The sequence below is a fragment of the Chlorocebus sabaeus genome, chromosome 7 (genome assembly GCF_047675955.1).
Source record: "Chlorocebus sabaeus isolate Y175 chromosome 7, mChlSab1.0.hap1, whole genome shotgun sequence".
NCBI classification, from domain to species: domain Eukaryota; kingdom Metazoa; phylum Chordata; class Mammalia; order Primates; family Cercopithecidae; genus Chlorocebus; species Chlorocebus sabaeus.
In genome coordinates this window covers 26250203-26269169 of record NC_132910.1, presented here as the reverse complement: position 1 = coordinate 26269169, position 18967 = coordinate 26250203, and the positions used below count along the sequence as shown (strand labels likewise).

The 18967-nt window shown below is 40.1% G+C and overlaps 1 protein-coding gene and 1 long non-coding RNA gene across 2 annotated transcripts in view; one reads left to right on the top strand and one right to left on the bottom strand.

Annotated features, from left to right (window-relative positions):
• PARM1 (prostate androgen-regulated mucin-like protein 1) overlaps positions 1-5703 on the bottom strand; it is a 111670-nt gene extending 105967 nt beyond the window's left edge. The window contains exon 1 of the mRNA XM_007998902.3: positions 5390-5703. Within this exon, the coding sequence (XP_007997093.3) occupies positions 5390-5432 (43 nt within the window). The 5' untranslated portion in view covers positions 5433-5703. The remainder of the gene's footprint in view (positions 1-5389) is intronic.
• LOC119620880 (uncharacterized) lies at positions 3741-17045 on the top strand. Its single transcript, XR_012093367.1, has 4 exons — positions 3741-4173; positions 5992-6172; positions 6262-6312; positions 12465-17045. It is a non-coding gene; the product is annotated as an uncharacterized lncRNA (long non-coding RNA).
• Positions 17046-18967: the final 1922 nt, after the last annotated feature.

Below are 18967 nucleotides of genomic sequence, written 5' to 3'. Positions count from 1 at the left end.
GTACTTAGAATTCACTGTTCATTTTACATTCAAATTTGACCGGACAACCTTTGTTTTTCATTTGCTAAATTTGGCAATACTAACCAAAGGAAAATTAAGACTATTTTCAATTGACATGATACCATCCTGTACCAATGAAAAGCACAGATGAGTTGAATTCTATAACTGTCTATTTCATTTTAATGATTTCTATTACTTAGCCAATGGCAAAGTTCCCAACATCTATAAGCCATGTTAAAACAGGTGAAAGAAATTGGTTATGCTGGTGTAAAGGGTTGTGAGGAACATTTAAAGACTCACACATCAGAAAATACAATGTTACATCAACCTGTCATTTAAATAATTTAAGCTGTAACTAAAAAAATAAATGTCATGAACTACATACACAAATCAGTCTTACTGAATAGTTGCCCGGCTTGCACATTAACTAGATGACAACCTATTAGCTCTGTATGTCTAAGTAAAAAGCAAACATTGGATAAAGCAGACATTCACTATCTGCCCACCTCTTCTCAGAATTACCACTGTCTTCTACATAAAACATGAATTTTTCCAAGAAACTGCTTCACTTGATATCTTATGAACAAAACAAATAAGTTTGATTTCTAAACTAATGTGCCCAATTTTAGTGATAGATACTTCCAAAGGGAAGCAAACAGTCTTAACTGCTATTGCAGGATTCCTTCATTTAGATTTAAGACAGTCAAATTTGTTTTGAAAACACTTAAAAAATGTTGTTGTCCATTGCTTCCGGTGGGGTGCTATAACCCCCTTAGGGTAAATTACTGCTTAAGAAAGTCTGCTTAAACAGTATAATATTTGGCCAATGTTTTTCTCATAAAAACCCAAGCACAATTAGACTGGGGTCAAATGCTGAAGTTAAATTAGAGATGCGGAAATTATTGATGATTGCCATTGTTTTGGAGCATTCGGACAAAATGACCTGTCTTTTCCTAAGTTGTTAATCTGAATTATCTCAAGTTTGTAGCTCTGGGGAACTGACCTTTGAGGTTTAGCTGAGTTGAGTTTTTGAAACACACCAGTTTTCCAAAGTTTCTATGGAAGAAATAAAAGTCCTTGATGAGACTTTACATCTATTTGTTACTGAGAATTTTTTGGACTCTTGTGCTAAATCTGAGTTGGCACATTATTAACCTTTTCAAATTAGGCATTTAGTAGGCTCAGCTGAATATTTTCTTAATTTGCACATTGGTTTGCTGGAACAGCTGGCACTGCACTGGAATATTAGTTGAGATCTTTGATTTACATAGTCCAAGTACAAACATATAAACTCTGCTTTTGGAGAGAATGACCTAATTAGTGCAGAATATAGTACACTTCATTAATAAGAATAATAGCAACAACAACAGCTAACACGTATTGAGCATTTGCTATGTCTCCAGCACTGTATACCTATAGGTATATTCAGTTATTGAACACTTTCAATAACTCCAATTTTTTATTCTCCAAATTTTGTAGATAAGAAAATGCAGAGTGGTTAATGTACTTGCCCTCAATCACACAATTAGTAAGTGGTAAAGCTTAGATTTTTACCTAGGCAATCTAGCTGCAGAATCTACGCACCTACCATCCTGAAACACTACCTCTGTAAATGCATCAGTTAACAACAAAGAGAACAACAAAGAGTGTTCATGCACCTTCTCAGGTCAGTTTTCATGTGAAGGAAATGTCACATCTTTGACTGTGACCAAAGATTTTCAGGGGAATAGGAGTTTCTCAGGCTAAGGAATGCAAGTGACTCTTCACAACCACCCCCAACAAACCATAATCAACTTTCCTGTTCCTTTAAATGTGTGCACAATTTTGTGCATTTTAATATATGTGTGATAAGGCTACTAAGCTGAAATATATCAAGTACAGAGTCATAAATGTGCAGGGTGAAGTCAGTCTTCCTTCAAGGATAAGGACATTCTAGGTGTTAGTTACCTGGAGAAGAGGTACCTACCAGAACCAGAACACAAATAGGATCCCTAGCTGTGTGGCAGACTGGGAATCTAGCTCTCTGGTGTTCTACGTCTTAATCACCAAGGGACCAATATGTCTGTGCAGGGTGGCTGGGTAATGGGGGGAAGGTCCTGAGAGGAGACAGGGGCAAACAGAGCAGATCCAGTGCAAGAGAAATAGGACCAAGAGGTTTGTGCCTCTCTTACCTAGTGTCTTTCCTTTTTGTCCTTCTTGAGTATTCAGAAAATGCCTCTGAAAGTTCTAATATATCTCATACTTCACTGAGGGAGTTTTTAAATAAATAGGGCCATAAAAAACTTGAATGTAACAACCATGGTGGCAAGAACAAAGGACGAGAATCCAGATGGGGAGCAGGAGAGCGATAAAGGTGGAAGCTACCAGGGGCCTGCCATTCTCATTCCCTTCTTGGTTTTGGGGACAAACGCTGGAGGCTCTGGTTTGTATTTTAATCTGGAATCAGTACTGCAATATGCCTTATACTGGCATAAGAAGTGTTTGATAATGGTTTATACAATAGACATGCTAGTTTTCTACTATAATCAACCTTGAGAGAACTGAAGACCATCTAAGATTTCTCTCTCCTTTTAGAAATACAAACGAGGCTGGACACAGTGGTTCACATCTGTAATCCCCGTACTTTGGGAGACCGAGGTGGGAGGATCACTTACGTTCAGGAGATCAAGACCAACCTGGGCAACATAGGAATACCCCTCATATCTACCAAAAAATAAATTTTTTTTTAAAAAAGCTGTTTATGGTGGTGTGAACCTGTAGTCCCAGCTACTGGGAAGCTTGAGGTGAGAGGATGGGGAGGCCAAGGTTGCAGTGGAGCTGGAATAGCGCCATTGCACTCCGGTCTGGGTGACAGAGCTAGGCCCTTTCTCCATAAATATATAAATATGTTTATATATACCCGAGTGAATAAATGTGGAGATCTACCCTCGCTGGCTTGTTGACAATGCACACATATTTGCAAGTGTCCATTATAGGTGCTGGAGGAAATATTATGTATATTTTGAGAGGATTTGTTGAGCCAAAAAATAGGCCCCTGCGTAATGCTTTTCCTGGCTCAAGAAAGTATCACCTTAAGAATTTTACAGAAATATTTTTGAAGCCTATGGCTAGAAGGGGAAAAAGGGAAGGAAACAGAAAAGAAATAAGGCCTGGTGAAACTAACTAGAGGTTTGCTAGGGAGTTCTGGGATAAGCCCCCAAAACACATGTGCCACTTTCACTTCAAGAGTCCTCATCTCTTTCTTCTTTACCAACACGTCTATTTTTTTCTTTAAAAATTATATTTTACATTCTGAAAACACCTTAAAATTAAGGTGCAAAGAATCTCATGAGGTATTTATGCCAATTTTCATATTTTTTTCATGAAATTTATTGCAAAGTAGCTCTAACAACAAACTGATGTCTTAAAGAGATTCCTTCAGAGGCACAAACTTCAGCGGGAATGCAGCGTCCATTAGCTTCATCATTGTCCGCTTGGGATATGCACATCGAAACATAACTAGGGAAATGAGGCAGTATGTCTTCCTGAGTCTCGAGCCTCACAGCTGGAAGGCTGTGACCATCTGGAATCTGATCCTAATTAGTGCATGGGGGTAGGTGTGGTGCTCAGCCGGTCCCTGACCTACCAGTCTCCTCACTCTGGTGGTGGGTCAAGGGTGATATTCCTCCCGCAATAGCGGAGTTAAACTAAACTGTAACGCTGAACCAAAAAAAAAAAAAAAAAAAAAAAAGCGTCTTGGGGGTGGGGGTGGGGGTGGGGAAGCTACAATACATTGCTTGTTCGGGTTAATCCCGGTTTTGACAACTGCCAGAGCTGTTCAAAAAAGGAAATGATTAAATAAATAAGACAAACCACTAAGTCAAATTAGCAAACGAACCCCTCTACTGACTCACTCAAGGGTTTCTGAACCTCAAGAAAAGATTTTTGAGTGAGGAGAAGTAAAGGTACCTTCCGTGTCATTACGTAAGCATCTCCTGCTTTGAGGATTACGGGAATTACCACCGGCAGCCAGCCAGGAGCTCCGCTGCCTATTACACCTGCCTGACCCAGGCTCTCTGAGCCCAGCCCGAGGCTGGGCAGCCAAAGCCCAGGGGTTCGGGAACTGTCCGCGGACGCGTCTCCAAACCGTGCCGAGATACCCGCGCGAAAGAGGTTTTCTCAGACGGACGTTCAGTAAGTAGAGAAAACACACTATAGTTTCAAATTGGGAAACTTTTCTTTATAACTGCATTACCCGTTGTGAGCTGCCAGGAAACCTCTAGCTTCTTTTCAAGGGATTGCGACGACTCGTGTCCACAATTGCAGGAACCCGACGAACTCAGAGGGAGGAAATACAGACTCAAGCATGAGTAGAATCGGTTTGCGCTATGTGACTTTGGTTCACATTTAACTGAAAATGCCAGTGGCCGCGCAGTCGGGCTACCTTTTCCACCAGCACCATATCCACAGCCAGTTGTCCCTTTGTGGGAGACATTTTCTGGAAAAAATGGGTACCTGAACTCCACATTCAAACTCCACATTCAAAGCGTCTTTCTGAATCTCTCCCCGGTCCCCGCCAAGCCAAGCTCAGTCGTCTGGCTCCCCTTTTCCCCATCCCCGCTGCCAGAGGTCGCCGCCGTCTGTGGTCTCGAAACCCGAGAGTGGCTCCTAGGAAGCCTTTCAGAGGTGGTGCAGAGGGAGGGGAGAGGATGCTAGTTTAGCTAGGTTAATAGCTTCTTCCATGAGATACGTTTCTGGGGAGCTCTGGGGCAGAAGGTAGCCTTGCAACCCCCAGTGACGACTGCGAGCCTGACCAAGGCCGGCCGCTGCTGTTAGTGCCACATCATCCTAAGCGTAACTAGGAAAGGATGCCGGAGATCAGAGACCGCCAAGACTCCAGAAAGCAAACCTGCCCCGCCAGGCGCGCAGCCGCTGCTGAAGCCTTCCCAGATGCGAACCTCCCACCCCCACTTCCCCGGCTTTTTCATCCCTTCCAGTGCCGAACCGCAACAAGAAGTCTGGTCCCGTACTCTGGCAGAGTGCGCTCCGAAACCCTGGTGAAGAAAGAGAAGCCTTGAGGCGCAGTCCGTGTTGCCCACCCTGGGCTCGAACGCGCAGCTCAGCAAGCCACCTGTTCCACAAAGCTGGAGTTTGAGCGGGTGCGGGCGCGGGCTGCGGCAGGAAGGACCCCATCGTCCCCTCCCTCTGCACGGTTCGGGACGGCCAAAGGCGCACATCACCTCAAATCTAAGTGCGCACACACCTGCGCACTCAACCCGGAGACTCGCACCACTCGAGGCGCCGGCGCGCGGCGACTAGCTGCCAGGTCTCCTAGCTTCAGCCCCGACCCCGCGCTCGCCACTGGGGCCCACCCCGCGACCTGCCCTTCCGGGAGGATGGCGCCAATTACCTGACGTTAAGATGCAAAGAGCGAAGAGAGTCTTGCAGACCATGGTAACCTGGTGTTTGGTGCCAAGCCCGGAGCGGGCGGCAGGGAGTTTGCGGACTGACAGAGCGCACTGGGCGCCGGTAGTGACTCCTCTGCCGGGTGGGCTGCGGTGGGAGCCGGGAGGCGCGGACAGCTCCAGTGCAAGGCGCGAGGCAGACGAGGCGAACGCAGCCCAGCTCCGTCAGCTGCGTGCCCTCCAGTGCTCCGCGCGCTTCTGCTCCATCCCAGCCGCCCGAGCTCGGGGCCGCCTCCGCCGCCGCCGCCGCCGCCGCCGCGCCTGCAGCTGCCAAACCCCTCCCACCCGGGCCCCGCGGCAATGACAGGGCCACCCCCTGGCCTTCCATCTCTCAGCCCTCAGGTCCCGAGAGCCCCGGCCCAGAGCGGCCTCTGCTGGACAGTCAGGACGCGAGAGCCTGGGTTCGGTAAATGTTTGCAGCACCTTGCACTGTGCTGGGAACTAGGGATACAAAGAAGTGTGAGCACATCTCTGCCCTTAGGAATCTAGCCCAGCTTTTCTTACATGAGCTTACAGCCTTTAGAGAGGTGACCTTATGTCATTTTAGGTGTTCCCTCGGAGAACCGACGCATGTTCCAAGAATGAGGACCTTCTTCATTTGTCCAAACACTTCTGCGTGTACACACTAAACCCTCATCCACATTCAACCCGGCTGAGTTTCCTGGGGCCTGAACCGGGATGTCTGCCGCTGTATTCAGTTCCTTACTAGAAGAAAATACTAATGTCAGGTAACTGATGGTGGAATAACTAAGCCAGACATCCTACTAGGCGTTGTTTCATGAATCCTTCCAAGAATTATTATTATTCCATTTTACAGGTGAGAAAATGAAGGCACGGAGAAGACAATGTTCTCTCGGTCGCATAACTGGTAAGAATAGTTTGTGCACTAGGCCCATAATAACAAAGGCTGACATTTCCTGAGTGATTGCTATGTGCTAGGCTCTGGACAACGGGCTGTTCAAGAATCAACCAAGTCATTTAGTTCTCACAACAATCCTTGGAGATTATTTCCTCGTTTTCAGGGGAGGAAGTGGAGGCACAGAGAGGTTTAACTTGCCCGAGTTCAAACAACTCACAAGTAGTGATAAGATGCCTGCCTGGGCACCCTGCTCAACCTCTGTACTCTACTCCCTCTCCAGAGCCCAAAGCTTCTCCAAAGCCTACAGATTAGAACTGACCTTTCATTCAGTTCCCTCCCTGCTCCTGCTACACTTTAGGCTTGCTTAATTCTCACACTTTGATCAAAGCAGATGGCAGGTTCTCTCCCAATTCTGTTATTAATGAACCTGTTGGTCTCCTAGTCACCAGAGCTAAGGCACTGCAGGAGTTAACAAGCCTTTGTAAAGAAATTATTTGCGTGGAAGACAGCTTTCTTTTTTCTGTGATATCTTCTTCATATGCCATGGGCTCTGTTCTCACTTCTTTCTCACATACCAGAAGCTGACTCTAGGAGGCCTGAGCACCTTTCTATGGTCAATTCCTCTGCCTGACTCTATCACACTACCACTTGTAGATTTTGCTCACACTTCCACAACAAGATCAAATTTGGATCATATTTTTTTCTTTGTGTTGGTAAATCTATTAATTTCTGTTGGCATGAGAAACAAAAAATACTCAAACCAAGTGCCCATCCCCTCTTCGTCCTCCTTGGCCAGATAAACTGCAAATTCAATTTGTTCAACACGTTCTCTGAATGCTTTTGACTTCAAAGTACTTCCGGTTTCTAGGGTAATCTATGTGATTATGAACAATTTCTGCATCTGGGTTTTGGTTGTCATGGATGCAGGGACCACACACAGATGGAGTTATGTAGCGACATTCTATCAGGCACTGGCCGCTTTAAATAGGGCAGGTTAAGTAAGTGACTGTATGGTAGAAATAAAGATTTATGAAGACCACTTCACAGGAAAAATTTATTCAATTGAAATTCAGCAAAACTCTAAGGAGTCTTTCCGGAGTGCCAAGCATGTGCAACTCTAACCTTGATATCTAAGATACTGGTTTGGTTCTCAAAGAATCATGACCCCTACACACTAATCAGTGAAAATTTCCAACACTTTTCTATTGTACGTAGGATAGAGTTGAAATAATTTATTTGATTAAAATAGTTCATTTTAATTGCTGATTAAAAATTTTAATTTATTAATTTAATCAGAGCATATTTAATCACTTATTTTATGCCAGGCCTTATGATAGGCAATGGGAATATAATGGTTGTAATAGCCAGGGTAGTGTAGGTTTTGCTGCTGTAATAAACCAGCCCAAAGTCTCCCAAGCTTAAGCAATAATGGTTTATTTTTTGCTCATCAAAATCTGCTATGGATCTAGGTTACTCCTCAGGGTAGCTGTCCTCAGGATTCAGTGTTGTACCACCATATCGAAACCTGCTTTTGTTACAATAGGTAGCTAGCCAGGCATGAGTGGGGCAGGAGAGGGCTCCCCCCACACCCCACCAGGAAAATCAGGAAACCATCATATGGTGGCCAGGAAGTTATTAACTATCACTCTAAAATAATAATTGGTTACAGCTGACACGAGGGAATGGCCATCTCCCCATAAATAGGGAACACCTGAAACTGATAATCAGCAGCTTCCAATAAGATCTCAGGAGTTGGGCAACTGAACTCAAGTATGTGCATTAAGATGCAAAATGGTGGAGTTTAACTGGGATATGACTTTCTGGGGGCATTAAAGGAATGCAAGATGCCAGAAGTAGGCCAGCATGTAAAACTCTAAGTCCAAGGTCAAATGGGGCGCTTGACCTCCAAGATGCCTGCTTGGGCCTCTTCCAACTGTACTTCCTTTCTTGTTGCTCTAAAGCTTTTTAATTAACTTCCACTCTTGCCTTGAAATTTGCCTCAGTCTCTTTTTCTGCCTTATGCCTCTCAATTGTATTTTTTCTTCCGAGGCAAGAATTGAGGTTGCTGCAGACCTGTACTGATTCCCCGCCAGTGACTTGGATAGCTTTCACCGCTAACAGTTTCACATCCACTGAGTTAGGGGAAGAGAGAAGTAGAGAATTAAGTATTCAAATCTTCCATCTAAAAGTGGCACTTCTGTTCATATTTTATGGGTTAAGGCAAGTCAATGGTCATGCCCAACTTCAGGAAAGCAAGAAAGCATGTTATTTTTGTGTGCTCGGATAGAGACGAGGACTCTATAGAAGGGAACGCTGTGATGTGTGCCACAAGGGCCGATTGTCTCTGCACCAGGAAACTTATTTTCTAGTAGTGGGGAGTTAAACATTGAATGAATAATCACAAAGACGTATGCAATAGCATTACATTAAATGCCACAATAATAATAATGATGAAAATTTATTAATTGTTCCAAGCATTTTATGTATGGTCATGTGTTTAAATTTCTACACTCTAACTTTGTGAGACAGATACTGTAGAAGACCAGAATATGCCACTTCAGAATATGTCTTTTTGGTATAAGTATTTGTTTAAGAAACAGCAGCTATAGGAGCCACTCTGAGAACAGAGTGGAATTACCTTTTTGTAGGGTGAATTTAAATCTATAAAGGGAATTTTCATTTGTAAGAATGTCTTCCTCTGAGTACTAGGAAGAAAAGGATGGCACTAAATTACTAGAAACTCTTATTAATGGAGAGGGCACTGACTTAAATCTGCATAACAAACTTTACCTTTGTTTACCATGCTTTACCTGATCACTTCCTCATAACTGCACCCCTACCCCCATACTCCTCTTTCTTTGTTTCAGCTGAAGATGATATTTAAGTTTGAATTCAAAGCCACCTCTTTGAAAATTACTAATTCCCTGACTATCTCATATATATATGAAATATACATGTTAATAAATTTGTGGGGTTTTTGTTGTTGTTGTTAATCTGTCTTTTGTTATAGGGGATCCCAGCTTAGAACTCGTAAAGGGTAGAGAGAAAAATTATCTTTTCTCCCCCCAAATACTATTATTATCCAAATTTTACAAAGTAAGAAACTGAGAAATACTTATACAGAATAAAACTTTGAAGGAAACTAAGGGATGCAATGAGATATAATAGCAGGGGAACTAGTACTCCTCAGTGCGGTCAGGGATGGAATTTGCATGTAACCCATTGACTTACAGCAAAAGCCATTTTTTTTTTTAGTAGAATTCTTAGTTCTTTCATAATACTCCACTGGGATAAAATTTCAGATAAATCTACCTTTTACTGACTTTGACTCTTTTTTGATCGTTGATAAAATGAATTTTTAGTGTTGTGGACTTTTAATATTTTACCAAAAAAATTGCTCTTGGCTGACTTAGATTTTTACATCCTGAATATATTATACTTTATAATTTTAGATAATATAGAAGTATTATTTCTGGATTCTTGATATCATGAGATGGTTTCATCTGGTCTCTTGGCTTAAGTGAGAGAATAACTTGGCTGAGAGAGCTGCAGTGGTTAGAGGTTGGGTCCTAATCCCCTCTGCCATCTACTAACTGAGTGATTCTAATTAATTATTTGGCACCTCTATTCCTTTGTTTCTGTATCAGTCTGCTAGGGCTGCCATAACAGAACATCACCAACTAGGTGGCTTAAACAACATAAATGTATTCTTTCCCTTTTATGGAAGTTGGATGTCTAAGGCCAAGGCGATAGCAGTGTTCAGGCTCTTGACACCATTGCAAGAAGGAATTCAAGGATGAGTCAGAAAATAGTGACAGTAGGAGATTTATTGCGAAGTGAAAAGCATATACTCGAGAAAGGGGATTGTGGGGATACTTAAGACAGAGTTGTTCAATGGAGTTTGGAGTTTCTGTCTTTATGGGCTTCTTTAACCAAGGGGTGGAATATTCATTAAAATTCCTGGAAAAAGTTCGGGATTTCTCAGAACTGTGGTACCACCTATTTTTTACACCAAATATGGGTGTTCTCAGACTGTCCTGAGACTGGTGGGTATGTAATTGCTAATGTTAACAATAATATAATGAGGTCCTAGGAGAAACCTAGGTCAAATCCAGTGCCATGTTGGGTCCAGTTGGTCTTAGCCAGCTGGGTCCATACCTTGGGTTTTCAGGGTCTTATCAGTTCCTAGCTTCTGCAGCTATTTCAACAGTTTCCTTTTGCTAGTCAGGCAAAACTGCTGTCTGGAATTTTCTATTTTCCTGCTACCACCCTGTATTATTCCTGTATCAAAGGTGCTGGCAGTATTGGTTTCTGGTAAGACCCCTCTCCTTGTCTTACAGGTGGCTGTCTTCTCACTATATTCTCATTTGACCTTTTCTCTGTATGTGCACACTCCCGGTATCTCTTCCTCTTCTTATAAGGATACCTGTCCTGTTGGATTAGAGTCCCATCTATATAACCTCATTTAACCATAATTACTTACTTAAAGCCCTATCTTCAACTATAGTCTATTGGGGGTTAGGGCTTCAGCATGTAAATTTTGGGGGACACATTCAGTTCATAACATTTCACCCTTTGGCCCCCTTGAAATTCATGTCCTCTCACATGCAAAATACATTCACTCCATCCACCCCAACAGTCCCAAAAGCTTAACCCATTCCAGCATCTAAAATCCAAAGTCTCATTAAAATACTATAAAAATCAGATATGGGTGAGACTTGAAGTATAATTCATTGTGAGGCAAAATTCCTCTCTAGCTGTGAACCTGTGAAATCAGACAAGTTTTGTGCTTCCAAAATATAATAGTGGTACAAGCATAGGATAGTTTCCTCCTGGCATTATAGGGAAGATTGAAAGGATTATATATGTGAGAGGCTTGGTGTGTTCTAAGTACCAATGAATGTCAGCCATTATTAGAGGAGAAGCTTTGGAGTACATTAAAACATTACAAGCTCTAAAATACAAGGAAAAAATGGCTGGGCATGGTCCCTTATGCCTGTAATTCCAGTGCTTTGGGAGGCTGAGGTGGGCAGATCACCTTAGGTCAGGAGTTCAAGATCAGCCTGGCCAACATGGTGAAACCCCGTGTCTACTAAAAATACAAAAATTATCTGGGTGTGGTGGTGCATGCCTGTAATCTCAGGTGCTTGGGAGACTGAGGTGGGAGACTCGCTTGAACCCAGGAGGTAGAGGTTGCAGTGAGCTGAGATTGCATCTTTGCACTCCAGCCTGGGCAACAAGAGAGAAACTCTGTCTTAGAAAAAATAAAAATACAAGAAGAAAACATTAATACCTGCTGTGGCTATTTCTTGACACACAGAACTATGTGTCTTGGGGTCTACCTTTAGTAATCACTCTCCTGCTACAATTGAGCTGCAGTGGAAAGTTCTAAACTATCTCTGTCAGCCCCTTCCCCACCTCACTCTCCTCCCCAAAGGCAAAAATGCAGCAGCCTCAAGACCCTCATATATTTTGTCTTGGCTTTATTTCTCTCTCTCCAAGCTGCATTGCAAAATACTTTCTTTGGGTCTGCCATACTTCTCCGCATTACTTTGCTTTTCTCTTCTTAACTCCAATTTTTAATTTTAATGGCAAAAAAGATTAAAGGAAGTAGTGCAATATGTGCAAAAGGGCAAATTTGGAACTCAATTAAGACATATCTACTTGAATGGGGCAGTTCTAAAAGAGCATGATGAAACATGATAATTACCCTGATTTAAATAACATTGTTCATTGTTTGAAGCTGCATGAGGTACTTCAGGACAATAAACCATGTGTCAGTAATTTTTATTTTGACTAAGAATAAAACCCTCTAAACCAAAAATAAAATTCTAAGCCCCCCAACCAACCCAATGAACCCTTCCTCTTGGCCAAGGGGATTCCACAGTTAACCGGAAAAATTAGTTCAGGCCCTGATGGGAAGTGGAGGTCAGACATGCCTCATTAATCCTCCTCCCTTTGGAACTCAGGCATAGATGATCATCATTAACATTAAAATGGAGACCTTAAGACTGACAGAATAGACTCTTTAAGTCTGATAAGAAACATTTATAATCTATTTTCTCTGAAGCCTGCTACAGGGAGACTTCATCTGCATAATAAGAACCTTGGTCTCCACAGCCCCTTATCTTAACCCAGACACTCCCTTCTATTGATTCCAGGTCTTTGGATCAATTCTTTCAACCAATTGCCAATTGGAAAATCTTTGAATTCACCTATGACCTGGAAGCTCCTAGTTCAAGTTGTCCTGCTTTTCTGGACCAAACCAATGTACATCTTACATGTATTGACTGATGTCTTCTGTCTCCCTAAAACGTATAAAACCAAGTCATGGCCTGAACCACTTTGGGCACATGTTCTCAGGATCTCCTGAGGCTGTGTCGTGGACCTTGGCAAAATAAACTTCTAAACTGATGAAGACCTGTTTCAAATACTTTTTGGTTTACAGCTCTGACAATATTTCAGGAAGGAAGAAACTCCTTCTTAGATATGATGCACATAATGAAATCTCTATTTAAACTAGTGTAAAACTTAATTGAGTTGATACAGTACTATCCAATAGAAATAAATTACAAGCCACATAGAAATTTGAACACTTCTAGTAGACACATTTTAAAAAAGTAAAACTAAGTTATATTAATTTTAACAATATGCTTTAATTCAATATATCTAAAATATTATTTTGACAGGTAATAAATATAAAAAATTGAGATATTTTACACTGAAAAAATTCAAAATCTTCAAATTCTAGTGTATATTTTATACCTGTAGGAAATTGCAATTCAGACATGAATTCATCTCAATTTAGAGTGTTCAAAAGCCAAACATGGCTAATAGCAATCAAAATGGACAGTGCAGTTTTAGAACCTGGACCTAGTCTTTTGCCATGCCTCTGAATATGTTCTATAAAAGTAAGAAACAGTGCTACTGAGGCTTTCTAAGCTGACAGTACTTTATAGTAGTTGAAAGCTTGAAACTTGCTGATTGCATGGCCTGAGGCAATTTACTTAACCCCTGTAACCCCCAGTTTCTCCATTTGTGAAATGGAGATGATATTAATAATCCATTACTTCAAAGCATTGTTTTAAGTATTAAATGCATGGAAGTTTTTTGGAATTGACCCTAAACAGAGTAGACTCTTAACAAATATTTCATGTTATTTTTGGTAGAAATGATTATGATGATGTTGAGAAATTGTAATTAACAGTAAAATCAGACTGGGTGTGGTGGCTCATATCTGTAATCCCAGCCCTTTGGGAGGCCAAGGTGGGAGGACTGCTTGAGCCCAGGAGTTCAAGACCAGCCTGGGCAACACAAGGAGACCCTGACTCTACAAAACACAAAAAAATTAGTCAGGTGTGGTGGTATATGCTGTGGTCCTAGTTACTCAGAAGGCTGAGATGAGAGAATCACTTGAGTCCAGGAGGCTGAGACTGCAGTGATCTGTGATAGTGCTACTGCACTCTAGCCTTGACAACAGAGTACCTGTCTCAAAGCAAATAAATATATTTAGTAAATAAAAAATAAAAATAGTAAAATCATGCCAAATATTTCTGTACTATTTTGAAGAATTAGATTCCTTACTACTCAAAGACACTGACAATATCCCTTATCCTTAGAAATTTACATATGCATAGTTTGGAGTAGCATTTCTCAACCTTTTTGGTCTTAGGACCAAAAAACCTTTATACCCCTAACACTTATTAAGAACCTGCCCCCAACTCCTGGCCAAACTGTTTATTTAGGTTGAAGGAACATTTTAAGATCCCCTTCAGATAATTGGAATCTGTCCTCTTTTATACTACATGAATACTCAACAAGCAGTAGTTTCTTAAAAGTTTGTTGCAATACAGAATCCAAAAGCATTTCAATGTAAGTTTCATATTCTGTCAAATTAAAATCCATTGATCTATCTTATGTATTGAATATATCTTTTATCCATGCATGATTTTATATCATAATGCATTGGTCGCATAGAAAATATTAGTTCACCAAGTTCCTTCAAATTTTAACATATTTCATTATACAATGTCAAAAGGTCACGTTTGTTAACATCTTCACCTATATCATCAGAAAAATCTTTAATCATTGGAAACTGTCAAACTAATAGTAAAAAATGCAAGTTTCCCAGAATTCTAATATTCCCATGAAAGCTTGAATCTTATTGATACCAAACAACATCAATTATATTATTTCCTTCCTTCCTTCCTTCCTTCCTTCCTTCCTTCCTTCCTTCCTTCCTTCCTTCCTTCCATCTTTCCTTCCTTCCTTCCTTCCTTTTTTCCTTCCCTTCTTCCTTTCTTTCATTTATTTTTCTTTGTTTTCTTTCTTTCTTTTTTTTTTTTTTTTTGAGACAGGGTCTTGCTCTGTCTCCCAGGATCCAGGATGGAGTGCAGTGGCATGATCACGGCTCACTGTAACCTTGAACTTCCTGCTTCAGTCTCCTGAGTATCTGGAACTACAGGTGCACATCATCATGCCTAGCTAACTTTTTTTTAATGTTTTATAGGGATGGGGTCTCTGTGTGCTGCCCAGGCTGGTCTTGAACTCCTGAACTCAAGCAATCCTTCAGACTCAGCCTCCCAAAGTGCTGAGATTACAGGTGTGAGTCACTGCACCTGGCCACACTTGTTTTGTTTGACACAACATGCTAACTTCATAGAGAAAATGTGTCAAAAATACTGAAGCCTAAATAATCATAGTTTGTCTGTTGTAATGTTTTCAAGTGAAAATAGTGTTTCATAAAAAAAATGGCTAGTTTAGCTTTCAATTCAAGTCATCACACATATACATTTCCTTGGAACAACCACTTGCGTTGGTATTCAGCAAAAATGCTTTATGCATACTTTTCATTCATTTATATGAAAAAGATGTGTGTTAAAGATCAAGATTTTATAAAAATTAAGAATTTTTGCTGCTTCATCAAGGACATTCATAAAGACCTGAATGGTGGTGAGTAATACAATGACTACTAGTATAGTTTGGTGCCACTGCCTACATTTGTGTTAAAGCACCAGAAGTTTCATCCAGAATTGCTTTTGTAGTATCAATGGAAAAACCAAAATGCAGAAAAAAAGATAAATAACATCTTAGTAATATTATGAAAATAGCTTGGACTTTGCAGATCTAAAGGATCAAACTCCCAGGAGTTTGTGAACCACACTTTAAGAACTGCTGGCTTAGAGAAATATGTTAGAAAATTGTGAAGGACATTAACTGTTTTATGGGCCTAGAGTATCCCTTTCTTCAGGTAAGTGTTTTTTCCTCTGCTTTAAGCAACTAGTTTCAATGGTGGTGGCTATTTTCCTATGGAGGTTGCCTCCTACCCTATGGGTGACTGTTACAGGGTAGACACCAGACTCTGTATATTCAATATACTTTCTCAGAATTCTTAAACTTGGAACCAGAAAATGCCACTAATAGTTGCTTTCTGAGAACAAATTTACGAAGTTCTGGCATTTTGGTGAATTACCCAAGCATGTAGAAAAAGCTAGTCTAAAATAAGATAAAGAAGCCCAACTCTCAGAATCAGAAATGGGAGAAGGCTTGGTAGCATTCCAATTCCTGGTTCCACTTGTCCCTGAGGCCCAACCACAGTCCTGCCCTTCCTGCTACTCTGTGAGCATTTTGATAAATTTCCCTTGCCTCTAAACACTTTATATTTTCACAATCTTTATGAATTTGTCCAACTGTCTTTTTTTCTGAACATTTTTACTAGCATCAGTTGTTACACATTTTAATAGATTCCACTTCAGATTACACTGAATTTGAGTTTTTTTCAACTTTGAAAATATTCCTGACTGCAGTTTTACTCAGACCATTCATAGAGGCTATGAATTCATGTTATTGACTTCAAAGTCAGTATTAAATTATCAAATAAGCATCAGCAACTGAATAGTATTTGATAACAACTGTCAACTCATCAAGAGTCAAAGAAAAACATTCAAAATTATTTTCCTTGTTTCTTAATTTATCCAAAATTGACTCCCAACATCCTCAACTTATTAAGCAACTGTTCTCACAGAAAGATTAATAATCTAAACAAGTTTATTTTCTTTGGACATCTTATTTTTGTTGTTGCTGTAATTGAATAAAATTTAATTAACTTACGTCTGGTAAATGGCTGTTCTTGCTTGACTAAAAACTAAACTACTTGGAAACTTACTTTGGTTGAAGATTCATTTCAGACTTTAGTGAGAAAAATCTACTGAGATATTTTGTTTTAAAGTTTCAAATTTTTCTGACTCAGGGAGTATGTACATCAAAGATAGTGTGGCAATTATTTAGTCTGGTACTGTAGACCTATGTTGTATTCTTTTAATGTAGCAATGATGTAATAACATGTATAAAACACAATGCTTACCATTGATTTAGGTAACAAAATAATCTACTTTCCATTCTATTTTAAAAATGTGATATTCAAAATCTGTTTTTCTCTTCATTTTCTTGTTTATTTTGGCAGGATGAGTATGCAATGACAATAAAAAAAAAAATAAGATAAAATGCAGTGGTATGTGCTGAATGTGTCCTCCAAAGAGCATGTATTGAAATTTCAATTCCTAGTACATTGTGTTGGGAGATGGGGCCTAGTGAGAGATAATTATACCATGGGGGTAAAGTGAATGAATTAATATTATTATCATGAGAGTGGGTTTGATATAAAAGATCAACCCTCTTCTCTCTGTCATGCCCTCCTTTGCCCTTAGCCATGAGATGACACAACAAGAAGGCCTTCACACAATGCCAGCCCCTTGATCTTGGCCTAAGTCTCCAGAAACATGTGCCAATAAATTCATGCTCATTATAATTTACGCAGTGTCTGGTATTTTGTTATAGTAGCACAAAACAAAGACAGGGAATATGTGTGACACTCAAAATGCTTCCAACCTGTGCATTTTTCACTGTGATTTGTAGTGCACTAAAAAGCAGTGCAAAGCCCTGAAAGTGCCACAGTCTCTGTCACAACTACTCAGCACTAACACTGCTGTTGTGGTATGAAATTTGCCACAAGCAATAAAGACATGACTGCAGCTCTGTTTCAACATAATTTTTTGTTATAGAATCTGAAATTTGAATTTCAAATCATTTTCAGGTGTCATTAAGTATTCTTTGGCATTTTTCCAACCATTCTGAGGTCACGTGTTACACAAAAAGAGATTTGGCCTGCTGGCCATAGTTTATCAACCCATGCTCTACAGATTTCCATTTGATTTTGCTACATATTCTGGATTAGTTCAATCCTGTAACAACTTCAAATTATTAGCTTGGGGTTTCTTGAGCTAGTAGTGTATATTCAAACTCCAAATCCATGTAAGATTAGGGCTATGATTCTGATTTATGAGATAGACTATTTTCCTTATTTGTTTTGTTTCCTTTTTCACTATGGAGCTTAGTTGAGATTTTTACAAATTATCTTCTATGTCTTCTTTTACCATGAGGCATATTTTTTTTTCCTAACATAGCTTTTCATTTAAGCTCTAGCTACTTTTCAAAGGCCCTGACTTTATACAAGTTCAGTTCCATTATTCCAGCTTATTGAAGCCAAGTAAGTGCTTATCTTTTGTATCTCATGTGGCCATTAAACCTAGGGCATCTACTGCTTCACCTACTGCTGGGCACTCTAATTACAGCTCCATTCCCCCTCTTTTTGGTAGCCCTAAATATTTCCCTTGATTGTTTTCAAGTGTTTCTGTATTTTTATAAAAACTGATAGTTTATCCAGCACTTTAAAGATCTTTTATAGCAGTAGATATGATTTTTCAAAATAGCCACGCCTCTGTATTTATAGAAGCGAAAGTCGCTTGTATTTTCTTAGCCCTGTTTTTTCTTTCTCTTTTTTATTTTTTGTTTACTTTCTCTAACTCAGTTTCTAATTGAAGCTTCCCATATCATTACGCTGGTTGAAAACTTTAACCTTAGTTATTATAAGTTACTCCTATCTTTCTGGATTTTTTATTAACCGTAGCTGCAGAATCTTACGCAATGCTAAAATTTGGAGTTTAAGTGAGAGCATTTGGTTATCGAGGTGTCTGTTCATTCTGAAACCCCGTGTACTTCTAAGACTCAGTTATTCTCTGTAATATGGCTCTTCAGATCCAAGGACTCTCTGCTAGGGTTCAAATATAGAATTCTTTGCAAAGTTGCCTAGATTCCCACCAAACAGTCATTTTATTACTGAAGTATTCCAGCTGCTATAGGAGTTATGCTTACAAAGTAGATCACGGGTCTCCTCTGCATTTACACACTCAGAACTCTCTGTTCTCACTATTCAACCTATCCTTCTAACATCAGGGATTTCTTGTTTTGGGGAAATCATATTCCTATCATGATTCTTGCTTAAATATGCCATCTATACCCTAATCTTCTCCCAGCTTTAAGAATTAGCTGTTCAGAAACAAAGACCTGGAAGATTTCCAAGCAATTTCTGGTGTTTTGCTCTTCCACAACTCTTTCCTCCATGCCCCTCTCCTCCAGGCTGGCAGTGAGAACTGAATCAATTTGTTTGAATGGAGACAGGATAAGAAAAAAGTACAGCAATATTTTAAAAGGTATTTTAGCTTAAAATATTTTTCTGCCATACATTTGAAAGGTAATGATAATCATTCTGACAAAAGTTGAGGGTGGTTGGAATAGGTCAATGGCAGTCAAGATAGAAAGAAAAAAA